General features: G+C 42.5%; 3 protein-coding genes across 4 annotated transcripts in view; 1 reads left to right on the top strand and 2 right to left on the bottom strand.

Moving 5' to 3' along the window:
* Positions 1-1,088, top strand: part of PLPP1 (phospholipid phosphatase 1) — a 137,114-nt gene extending 136,026 nt beyond the window's left edge. For both annotated transcript variants that reach the window (XM_084629349.1, XM_084629348.1), the window contains exon 6: positions 703-1,088. In XM_084629349.1, the coding sequence (XP_084485475.1) occupies positions 703-831 (129 nt within the window). In that variant the 3' untranslated portion in view covers positions 832-1,088. The remainder of the gene's footprint in view (positions 1-702) is intronic.
* MTREX (Mtr4 exosome RNA helicase) overlaps positions 1,026-12,420 on the bottom strand; it is a 100,831-nt gene continuing 89,436 nt past the window's right edge. Inside the window, exons 26-27 of the mRNA XM_084629347.1 lie at positions 1,826-1,930; positions 1,026-1,323 (exon numbers count right to left, since the gene is read on the bottom strand). Coding sequence (XP_084485473.1) covers positions 1,271-1,323; positions 1,826-1,930 — 158 coding nt within the window. The 3' untranslated portion in view covers positions 1,026-1,270. The remainder of the gene's footprint in view (positions 1,324-1,825; positions 1,931-12,420) is intronic.
* Positions 9,979-12,121, bottom strand: LOC311520379 (uncharacterized protein). The gene is made up of 2 exons (XM_084627780.1): positions 11,564-12,121; positions 9,979-10,424 (listed from the first exon to the last, which is right to left on the bottom strand). Exons 1-2 carry the CDS (start codon positions 11,680-11,682, stop codon positions 10,031-10,033), a joined length of 513 nt encoding a protein of 170 aa, XP_084483906.1. The 5' UTR covers positions 11,683-12,121; the 3' UTR covers positions 9,979-10,030.

The raw sequence follows: 12,420 nt of genomic DNA, 5'->3' as shown, positions 1-12,420 counted from the left end.
TAACAGAAGTTGTCAATTTCAAATAGGTTTTGAGTGTGCTGATGGGCCTCTATGAATATTTTGTCCTACTGGGGTTGAGTGCACAACATATAAATGGCAAAATTAACCACAGATACTCCTAATGAAACTTTTACATTTTAAAGCAGAATATGTATAGCAATTTGAAACTTATTTAAATATAAAATGATAGGAATGCTTTGAATCTGCTTCATCCTACAACTGTGACTTGGAAAGCAGTAACACCCACTGTGATGCATGAAACTTACACCTTTAAAACCTTCCTTATTAGTGGACATTCTGGTGATTCTCTAGAAACTAGGGTGCAGTATTTGCTTGATTGTGTGAATCTATCTTAAACTGAAGTCCCAGACAATAAGTAGACTTTATGGTGAAACTAAGTTTAGCTCAAATACATACATCCATTTTTCTGTTTCATCCCAAAATACTGAAGGGGAAATATTTAGGTTTCACAGATTTTCTGGTAGTTGATCAGAGCTTTAATGTAAATAGCTCTTGTAGTCATGATTCCTCTCAGAACCAGTTACTTTAGTACCCTGGCTCCATATACCACTACACAAGACCAATCCAAATTCATAAGAACTTGCACTGTAGGACTACCTCCTTAATGTTGATAGTTTTAGCTGACAGACAATGGGTGTAAGGTTTTACAGGATTCTAACAGTGTATAATTTGTTCACTTAGGTGGTGTATGTATCAGATTTTTTCAAAGTGAGGGGACGTACATTTAAACCCAATGAAGAAGATTCACATACGACTCTACATGAGACACCAACAAATGGAAATCACTATGGCAGTAATCACCAACCATGATCCTGTGAAGTCTCCTGCTTTCTAAAAGGAAAATGAATTCATAAGTCTCCATATGTAAAATAAATGCCTTTTAAGGGACTGCTGCTGCTATACCTCTTGGATGCTCACTTTACATGTGTATATAGTAACATAACAGCATTGTGTATATCTAATAGCTTTAAAAATCTTTTAAAAAAATTCTAATTCAAGCTTACTGCTTATAAAAACACTTCTGTAATTTTTTATTAAAATAACATGGTAACACTTATGTACAAACAGCACTGTGTATGTAAGATGCTTTGCTAGAATGCTTCAAGTTTTAAATACATACACCATTAAATGTCTGTCTTGGGGGTGAAAATGGCAAACTGGCCTGATGCCACCAGTCTAAAATTATTCTGCTCCGTGAACAAGTCTCAGATTGCTCCCAATCGGTAATGAGCTTCCAGAACATAGATTTTTATAGGTAGAGGCTTGCAGCAAACACAATGTCTCTCTTGATTTTGGTAATTCCTATCAAAAAGAAAAAACAGATTAGTATTATTGTGTCATAAAATATATAGGTAAGAGCTGAACCTTGCAACACTAGATTATGGTACCCGTACTAGTCTCTGAGACTTATGTATTCTATGTGCACGGTGTAAGTCATGACTTTAGACCCATGGATAAAGTACAGTGAAAATCTATCCTTGAAAGGGTAGCTGCATTATCCTTTTAAGCAGTTTTTTTTCATAAAATTTGGTAGATTTAATACTTATAACAGCTAGCTTTTACTACTATTGCAAATAAACTCTCTAAAGCCAAGTCAGACTTTCCAGCACCCATACCTCTCTATAGAAAGAATCAAGTTGACAATGTGTTAAATTACAAGTGCTTTTTCTCTCAGATAATGTAGGATTTTCAATAATAATTCAAAAGAACTTGGCTTGAATATTTTCTTTAGAAGCTGAAATAGATTTAATTCATAGGTACATACTTTCACCCTTCTATTTATAACCATATTCTAAATACATACCTTCAGCAAACTTATTTTCCAGCTCTGTGTTTCCTATGGCCTTTGCTGCTTGACACATCTGTCGAAGCAATTCTTCTAGCCGCCTCATACAACGAATTATGCTACCTAGATAAAAATGAAGCCTTTGTTTTTTTAGCAGTCACTTCACTTAATGGCAACAAGAAAGTTGACTAAACTCATTACATGACATATCATTAAATGTAACTTGAGCTTCTGCGTGAAGGATATCCTTAAACAGTACAGCTTCAGGCCTACTTCCTTAAGTACAATGCTTTGGATTTGTAACAGAATTCCATTTTAAAAACCACTGACTTCATATGCCAACTTACATTCCCACAGTCCAGCTTTCATTTCTAGAAATTAAGTTTATTGGCCATGTAAAAGAACTCTTTGCCCCTGACACTTTAGTTGCTACCTATTTCAATCAGCTGCTCAAGAGTTTTAGAGAGCCTGAATATTGCACAAGAAATTTAGCCTGCACTGCAGGCTCACTAGCCAGACATGCTCCAAGTATCAAGACTTCCTCCTACCATCGCCATGCATTCCAAAAAAACTCCAACCCCATCTAAAGTAACTTTTCTATGGAAAGGTGATTGTCGCTTGTCCAGACAATTTTTGCCACTAGAGAAGTATAAAATAGAATAAAAGTCATGAACAGCTGAAATACAGATAGCCTTGAAAGAAACAACCAATAGGCATTTTGCACATAATTAGCTCTTTTTCCAGAGTCTTTCCTTCATTATAAACTGAATACCTGAACTGACAGTAGCATTTGTTTTTTGATACATGGATTCCCTTGTCCACTGTTCAAACTAAGGGACACTCGGATTCTAAAAGCAATGGGCTATAAAGCAGGGAGATTACTGAGCAGATGGGCTTTGAATGTAGGTGTTAAAGACTTTGTCCCATTGCCAGCTCACTTTCTCTGCTACAATGAATGGGGCTAGTGGAGACTGCACTAGATTCTGGTGCATGACATGTTCCACATCCTGTACAGGCGTGTAGCATAACTAAGTACATGTAAGCACAGTACTTGATATACCTAAAATAGAAGGGATGGTAAATACATATAGTGTGCTATTATACAATTTTTGCTTCTTTGTTACAATCTAATTTAAAGCTAGTCTGTGATGTGGAAATATCTGTCCAGTATAGATTTCACATTTGACTAAACAGCACTGAAGTGATATCCACATGGAGAACAAGAAGCTTCAGTGTAATTTTTTATCTAAATTTCCAGCAGATAGTGCACTATCTGCTGTGGACAAGCTTCTCTTTGATTAATTTTTTCAGGCAGAGTTGTGACTTCACAGACGACTGATCCTACAAAGCACAAACTGGTCTGGAGGAAGACTGTAGAAGTGACAGTCCAGAGTAATTTATCTCTGCCACCCAGGCCTAAAGACACCCCTCTTTGAAAATAAAGCCTTAATTCCACAATTGTCTATATTCAGTGAAAGCCTGCACACATTTGTTTTGTTAAGGCATTCTTCATATGAACACATTCATTGCTGCCATTATGTCATCTACTACGGCAGGAGTAACTCCTACAGTATCTGTAAAACCGCTTGCAGCCATTGCAGGTTAAAAGCCGCATGGCATCAATTACTGAGACAAAGCACGAGTCCAAAATAAGTGAACCATCAGCAGTTCCCCTGAGCATAGCCACGCTGCATTTTGGCAACGTCAACTCAGTTTTCTGGAAGTCCCTGCTAGAGTCTGTTCACAAGAATATAATTCCACCAAGCACCAGCTTGCACAGAGAGGCTTCTTTATAGCTGTTGCAGACAAAACAAAGTTGTACACAGCAACCAGTTATTCCTAAACCTACATTATCTTCCTTTTAAAAAACCAAGTCAATCTATAAATGTTTAAACCGATTATTGCTTGGCAGTTTTCTTTTTCAAAACTCTAGGTCCCTTTTCTCTCCCGTTCCCCCCCTCACTTCCACCCCACTATGGCTTGTAAGTATAAGATCCTGTCATGGCCACTTTACTTCTGATTGTTAGGGACTGGGCTGATTTCTAGTCACAAATCAATGCTGCTGCTGCTATTTAGCAAGAAACCTTTCTTTGGAAATGATGCACAACACTCCACCCCCATTTTGGAAACATCTTCCTGCATTCAAAGGCTCAGTCTGCAACAGGAACATTAGGCGCTGCAGTTAGTACACCTTCACTACTGAGGGCAGCTGTAATGTAGAAGGACAGAGCTGCTCAGAAATGTTTTGCCAAATCTATTTTAGATTCGATAAAACTTGTTCAAACACCCGGCAGGTTTCTACTGGAAACCTGTGAGTGTTCTAGGGTCTACAGCTTGTGGCAGAGAGCCTGCCAGCCACTGGAACACTGGCAGGAGTCAGGCATTCAGTTTATAGTGAAGGAAAGGCTCTGGAAAAAGAGCCAATTGTGTGAAAAATGCCTATTGGTTGTTCCTTCAAGGCAGTTCATGGTTTTTATTCCATTTTATACTTCTCTAGCTGTAAAAATTATTTGGACAAGTGACAATCACCTTTCCATAGAAAAGTTACTTTAGATGGGGTTGGGGGTTTTCGTTTTTTTTTTTTGAATGCTTGTGATGGCTATGGTAGATCGTGATATTTTGAGGATTTCTAGCTATTGTGCTTATAGTACAAGCTAGATTTCTTGTGGCTCAGGTCTCTAGGAGCCCTGGGGATTCCCAACCCCAGGACAGTCTACATGGCAGGGCTGCCACAGACTCTGGGAGCCCTGGCAGCAGATCACTCAACTGACATTGTCAGTTTTATTTTTTTTCCCCCAGAAACACTATGTTTCACTATTTCCAAAATGACATTTTTGTCTTGCTGAACAGTTTCCAAATTCAGTTTTATTCCAATGGAGAATTAACCCAACTTCTGAAAATCCAATATTTCTTACAGACTAAAAATCTTGAGTTTTGACCAGCTCCAAAAGGGGGGGGATCAATTCGTTTGTTTGTATAACCGTCAGCGTTAAAAATGTCCAATACCCATCTAGCCTACAGCTTCCCTCATTGCTACTGTTGGTGATGCAGATACACTGCTCATGAGTTACACAGCCTAATTCTTCCACCAGAGATCCTGCCCAGGTGCCTGCTGGTCCAGATCACAAAAAACCTGGATCAGGATTTAACTGTCTCCCATGTAATAGCAAAGAACATACCTGCTAAGCAAGCCCTTCCTCTAGCCACTTGCTGTGCAGAAAAAAAGGGAGGAAAAAACAGGGGGTTGTATCTAAATCATCATTGTGCAGTGTTTTTACTCAGTACAATTTGGTGTTTTTGTAATAATGAGGAACAAATTAAGTATGCAAATGTTTAAGCTCTCCCCTTCCCCCCAGAAGGTCAGATCCTCACATCTACCCCTGTCCACAACACAAAGGGGAACAGATGATATTAATCTTGTCCTCAGTGCCAAATGCCTCCTACCACCATGCCAAAGTTTCTAGTTCTCACCCCATCCTATCCCACCATACTACATGTTGCTTTCAGTGTGAAAGAGAATCTTGTAGTATGGGGGCAATATCAAATTAGAAAGAGTTAGGGTTTGTCCAGACAAAATAGTTAGTGTGAGACATGCCAGGGTGTAAATCTAGTGGGTCATGCTCTAACTGTCTATGTGGATTTTGTTAACATGCACTAGAAGTTCCCTCGTATGCACTGACCTACTACCAACATCTAGACAAGCCCTTCAATAGAGACTTGTATTTAATATAACAATAGTCACAGTGTTCCTTATTTTATTATTCATTTTCATATTCAATTCAATAAAAGCTTGTTTTTTAATCTACTTGAAACCCCTATGTCAATGTACCACAGGATTCAGTGTCACTATGCTGCAGAAACTCAGGTGCTTTGATATAAAAATGTAGATGCAGTGTGGTACAAAGTCCACAATGCTTTATCTGGGTAAACCTTCAGAGAGAGTCAGCATTTATTTTTGGACAATTCTGCAGGAATTGTCTCCTTTTACAAACCCCTTTATGGGACGAATCATGCATCTTCACCCTCACAAAAGATGAAAGATAGACCCATAAGGTTAGAGGAAAAGTCTGCTGGCTCCACCATTGCAAAGAGTGACCGGAAGGCTACGGTAGCCATAATGGCTAACAGCAAACAGCCTGGGCTGTGACTCTGTTCCCCATTTGCAGCCAGCAGTCCTCTTATCCAGAACACAGGAAGTATGTAACAAATGGAAAAGTTGTATTTTTAATTGCCTTTGTGTGGCCTATTCAGCCAAGAGTGAACTGGGAAACACAAGAAGAATGGCTAGCTGGGAGTAGCTCTTGATTTCCATCATCTGTTTCCCTCCTTATTCCTTTGGAGCGTATCTCCAAGGGATACAATTTCTTCCAGTGGTCAGAAAGGCAGCCTCTCAATAGGAGGAATCTGCTGAGTCCAGAAGTACTGATTGCCAGGTTTTCTGTTGGTCACAGGAAACCTAGCTCAGTAGGCTTTTGGCATTAAACATCAGATTTCCAGCATAAACTAATGATAGCCAGGAATTCAGAATAAATGAACAAGAATGTGTCAATTTCCTTATTTCAAAGATTACCGAAACTGATGGAACACAGTAACCTTGTGTAGGGAAGAAAAGTGCTAGCCAACACAGTGCTGGTCACAGCGCTGCTGGCAGGGCAGGCTAGGACACGTGTTAAGCATGTCACCTAATCATTATTAAAACACTGGTTCTTAAGATCAAAGGCAACACAAACTCGCCCTGTTTTTGATCTTACGATGAAGAAATAGTAATTAAACTGACATGATGCTGAGCACCATTCCGCCTGGACTGCTGCCCGTGATGTAGTCATGCTGGTTAACTTGATTCACCACAACCACCTTCAAGCACAGGGAGATTCTGCCACATAGACCAGCCCCCAGAGCAGGGGAAATTCTGTTTTTGTCCTTTAGCTTTGGAGGAACTTGCTGTCTCTTACACGTGTATGTAGGTGATGTAAGCCATAAAAGTGGAATCCTAGGGCAGGATAATGGAACTGTAGAAATTTCCCTTCTTCAAAGAAGAAAAGGGGAGGAGTGAAACAATTTTTGGTTTGAGGTCCAATTTCTTGAGGAGGCCTGGGGGTTGCTGCCTTCACTGAAAGTGTATTACACCATTTGAAAAGAGGCAAAGGAATTAGGCAAGGTTCATGCTGGACGTTTTATATAACCATGAAGTCACATCAAGGACATAATGGCTCACAACCCTCAACCTCAGTGGAATTAAGCATTAGGAATGATCTACTAACTCCTTAAACTCCAGCTGCCCTTCAGACTCCTTGACAAACAAAGAACAAAAGCCACTAGCGCTAATGAATCAGCAGAGTTTTCATAAGGACCCGACGTGGTAGTGGAGACACTACTTGCCTGGAGAGTATTGAGTATTATAGTAAAGCACTGGTTCTGCTATCGTTAAGGTCAAAAAGGGCTACGTGAGTACAATTAGCATAACAGGAGTCTGCAAGTGTGGCCTGTTGGATGCTTATGCACACAGTGCACTAACTTGCCCAGAACAGCTATAAATGTGTATGTGAACTTTCCCTCCATTGTGCTGAATCCTTGAACTAACAAGAGACCAGAAGATTCCCTTCATTGACCTACATGCTTCATATCACGAAATGACAAGACCTATGGTACTATGGGCAAGCAATCGCCTTTCTTTGTGTTCTCCACAGCCCCAAAAGTTCAAAAATATCTACAGGCCTGTCTACATGGAACAGAGCCTTAATAAGTAACCAAGCAAGGTTACAAAGCTCATGAAGTATTTATACTTAGCACAGGACGTGAATCATATTTGCTTTCTCCTTACCAGTTACAGTCTAACAGTACGTCATTTAAGAATGTGCAGAACTTAAGTCTTAGACTTCTCAGCCCAACTATTATCACTGCTAATACCTTTGGTCTATCCTCTGCCCTATGATACTCACAAAGTGCAATGTTTTACTTTGCTAGTAACTATTTCTGCTGGCAAACCACAAACTGATGATGACAGTACTAATGGGAAGGAGCTTCTAAATCTCTGCCAGATCCACCAATGTTATTAGGCTTCATGCAGACATTTTGATAAGAGTATAAGCTAGTGTCTTCATCCCACTGTTCTGGCCTCCTTATGATCTCAAGGTGGCCTGATCTGCTCTGTCTTCTTACTATGAAGATCAGGGGTACAGAGTACTGAGCACCTGTCAAGGTTCCTTCCCCACTCTGAACTCTAGGGTACAGATGTGGGGACCTGCATGAAAGACTCCCTAAGCTTATTCTTACCAGCTTAGGTTAAAAACTTCCCCAAGGTACAAACTTTGCCTTGTCCTTGAACAGTATGCTGCCACCATCAAGCGTTTTAAACAAAGAAAGAGACGTCTTTGGAGACGTCTTCCCCCAAAATATCCCCCCAAGCCCTACACCCCCTTTCCTGGGGAAGGCTTGATAAGAATCCTCACCAATTGGTACAGGTGAACACAGAACCAAACCCTTGAAAAATCAATCAGGTTCTTAAAAGAAAAGGTAAAAGAATCACCTCTGTAAAATCAGGATGGTAAATACCTTACAGGGTAATCAGATTCAAAACACAGAGAATCCCTCTAGGCAAAACCTTAAGTTACAAAAAGAGACAAAAACAGGAATATACATTCCCTCCAGCACAGTTTATTTTACCAGCCATTAAACAAAAGGAAATCTAATGCATTTCTAGCGAGATTACTTACTAACTTAACAGGAGTTGGAAGGCTGCATTTCTGATCTGTTCCCGGCAAAAGCAGCACACAGACGGACAGAACCCTTTGTCTGCCCCCCCCAGATTTGGAAGTATCTTGTCACCTCATTGGTCATTTTGGGTCAGGTGCCAGCTAGGTTACCTTAGCTTCTTAACCCTTTACAGGTGAAAGGGTTTTGCCTCTGGCCAGGAGGGATTTTATAGCACTGTATACAGAAAGGTGGTTACTCTTCCCTTTATATTTAGGACACGCCCCCCAAAACACAGATAGGGTGAAACACTGGCTGTGATTTCTTCCTGGAGCTCTAGGCGAAAACAGAGTTAATAAGACACATGCATCACTAAATATACTACTAACTGGATAAAGACTAACAATATTTCCCACACCTTAAGGACGATTTGGACCAGTTGATTCTGGGAAACTTTCACAGGAGAGTGCATTGGCCACTTTGTTAGGAGCTCCTAAAATGAGTTGTATGTCGAAATCAAAATCTTGGACAGCTAAACTCCACTGAATAAGTTTTTTGTTATTTCCTGTGGCGGTACGAAGCCACTGTAGCGCAGTACGGTCGGTTTGTAGGTGGAAATGCCGTCCCCAGACATATGGGTGTAGCTTTTCCAGAGGGTAGACAATGGCGTAACATTCCTTTTCACTGATTGAACAGTGGCTTTCCCTCTCAGACAGCTTCTTGCTGAGAAACACGACAGGATGGAACTCTTGATTCGGTCCTTCCTGCATTAAGACTGCTCCCACGCCACACTCGGACACATCTGTGGTTACTAGGAATGGTTTGTCAAAGTCTGGGGCCCTTAGCACAGGGTCAGAAATGAGTGTCGCTTTAAGCTGGTTAAAGGCCTTCTGACAATCTTCAGGCCACAGAACTGCATTTGGCTGTTTCTTTTTGGTTAGGTCTGTCAGTGGGGTGGCAATCTGCCTGTATTGCGGTACAAATCGCCTGTAATATCTGGCCAAGCCTAAGAAGGATGGGACCTGTTTCTTCGACTTTGGGACAGGCCATTTTTGGATAGCATACACTTTGGCCTGTAGGGGGTTGATAGTTCCTTGACCCACCTGGTGTCCAAGGTAAGTCACTCTGTTTAGGCCTATTTGACACTTCTTAGCCTTAACAGTTAGCCCTGCCTCCCTTATGCGCTCGAAGACTTTTTGTAGATGTTCCAGGTGTTCTGCCCAGGAATCTGAAAATATGGCCCCATTGTCAAGGTAGGCGACTGCATATTCTCCCAATCCCGCTAGGAGACCATCTACAAGTTTTTGGAAGGTGGCGGGTGCATTCCGCAGCCCAAAAGGGAGCACATTAAATTCATACAGCCTGACATGCGTGATGAAGGCTGATCTTTCCTTGGCAGATTCATCTAGCGGTACTTGCCAGTACCCCTTGGTTAAGTCCAAGGTAGAGATGAACTGGGCCTGTCCCAGTTCATCCAATAGTTCATCTGTGCGTGGCATTGGATAGTTGTCTGGACGAGTTACAGCATTTAGCTTACAGTAGTCCATCTGGTTTGGGAACTAGAACCACTGGAGATGCCCATGCACTGCCAGAGGGGCAGATTACACCAATCTGTAGCATATCCTGGATCTCCCGTTCTATAGGAGTTTTAGCTTGAGGAGATACCCGGTAAGGTTGGGCTCTAATTGGGTGAGCATTACCTGTGTCAATGGAGTGGTATGCCCGTTCAGTCAGACCTGGGGCGGCTGAGAACATCGGCGCGTAGCTAGTGCACAGCTCCTTGATCTGCTGTCGCTGCATACACCCAAGGGTCATGGAGAGGTTCACCTCTTCCACACCACCATCACTTTTCCCTTCGTAGTAGACACCTTCAGGCCACTCAGCGTCATCTCCTCCCTGGGCTGTAAACTGACAAACCTTTAATTCTCTGGAATAAAAGGGCTTTAGAGAATTAATATGGTACACCTTACGTTTTCGGTGGGGAATGCTATGAGATAATTAACAGCTCCCAGGCACTCTTGGACCATGAATGGCCCTTCCCATGACGCTTCCATTTTATGGGCCTGGAGCGCCTTTAAGACTATGACCTGGTCCCCTACTTTGAAGGAACGCTCTCTGGCATGTTTATCATACCAGGCTTTTTGCTCTTTTTGAGCATCCTGTAGGTTTTCTTTACCAAGGGCTAAAGAGGTTCGGAGGGTATTTTGTAGGTTGGTTACAAAGTCCAGAATGTCAGTTTCTGAAGAAGGTGTGAACTCCTCCCATTGCTGCTTTACCAACTGTAATGGCCCCTTAACCTCGTGGCCATATAAAAGTTCAAATGGTGAAAACCCTAAACTGGGATGTGGTACAGCTCTGTAGGCAAAGAGCAACTGCTGCAACACTAGGTTCCAATCATTGGAGTGCTCATTTACGAATTTATGTATCATGGCCCCCAAAGTTCCATTAAACTTCTCCACCAGGCCATTTGTTTGATGGTGGTAAGAGGTGGCAACCAATTGGTTCACCCCATGAGCTTCCCAAAGGCTTTCCATAGTTCCTGCCAGGAAATTAGTTCCTGCATCTGTAAGAATGTCGGAGGGCCAACTTACCCTGGCAAAAATGTCCGTTAGTGCCTGACACACACTTTTAGCCCTGGTGTTACTTAGAGCTACTGCTTCTGGCCAGCGAGTGGCAAAATTCATGAAAGTCAGTATGTATTGCTTTCCTCTGGGTGTCTTTTTCAGAAAAGGACCCAGAATATCCACAGCTACTCGCTGAAATGGAACCTCAATGTTGGGGAGTGGCTGGAGAGGGGCTTTGACCTGGTCTTGGGGTTTTCCCACACCTCGCAAGACTGGACGCAGGTAGAAACATCCTTGCCCATTCCCTCCCAGTGGAACGACTTTCCCAAATAGTCTTTGGTTCTGTTCACCCCAGCATGGCCACTAGGATGATCGTGGGCTAAGTTTAAGAGCTTTACCCAGTACTTAGTTGGAAATACCAACTGTCTCTGAGGATGCCAGTTTTCCTGGTGTCCATCAGAAAGAGTTTCCTTGTTATAAAAGTCCTCTTTCTACAACAAACCTGGATCGATTAGAAGAGCTGAGAGGCGATGGGTTGCTCTGTGCCGCCGTCCAAACTCTCTGGAGGCTTTCATCTGCTTCCTCTTCAGTCTGGAACTGTTCCCCTGATGCTGCGGACATCAGTTCCTCATTGGATTGTAGACCTGGGCTTGGTCCCTCTGGAAGCGATCCAGGTGATGGGGCTGTTTCCGGTGACTGTGAACCGCTCTCCGCTGGTGCACTATGTTGGGGTTCAGGCTCCCGCTAAGCCTCTTGTGTAGGGTTATCTGCTGCTGCCAGTGCAGTGGGGCTCTCTGGTGTTGGGGTTGCAAGTACTGGATTCAGTGCTGGCAATGGTTCTGATGCTGGTTGTTCCGCTGCTTCCGGTTCTGAGACTAGCTCTGTCTGGGTCTCTGTGACTAGATCCACTACTGCTGTTGCAGACGTTGGCATGGGGTCCAGTTCCATCACCTCTGACAGGTTCCTGGTAGAAGTTTCCGGAACAGAGCTAGGTGTGACAGCTTGCTTAGCCTGGCTGCGGGTGACCATTCCCACCCTCTTGGCTAGCTTCACATGATTGCCCAAGTCTTCCCGCAACAGCATGGGGATGGGATAATCATAGAATCATAGAATATCAGGGTTGGAAGGGACCCCAGAAGGTCATCTAGTCCAACCCCCTGCTCGAAGCAGGACCAATTCCCAGTTAAATCATCCCAGCCAGGGCTTTGTCAAGCCTGACCTTAAAAACCTCTAAGGAAGGAGATTCTACCACCTCCCTAGGTAACGCATTCCAGTGTTTCACCACCCTCTTAGTGAAAAAGTTTTTCCTAATATCCAATCTAAACCTCCCCCACTGCAACTTGAGACCATTACTCCTCG

The sequence above is a fragment of the Lepidochelys olivacea genome (genome assembly GCF_965140295.1).
Source record: "Lepidochelys olivacea isolate rLepOli2 genome assembly, chromosome: 5".
NCBI lineage: Eukaryota > Metazoa > Chordata > Testudines > Cheloniidae > Lepidochelys > Lepidochelys olivacea.
This window is presented reverse-complemented; position numbering and strand designations above follow the sequence as displayed.

Bases quoted from the DNA above. Each gene is read 5' to 3' on its own strand.
- LOC311520379 (XM_084627780.1), bottom strand. From the start codon at position 11,682: ATGTCCGCAGCATCAGGGGAACAGTTCCAGACTGAAGAGGAAGCAGAT. The intron at 10,425-11,563 runs GTTTGTTGTAGA...CTTTTATTCCAG, and splicing joins AGCTCTTCTAATCGATCCAG to AGAATTAAAGGTTTGTCAGT.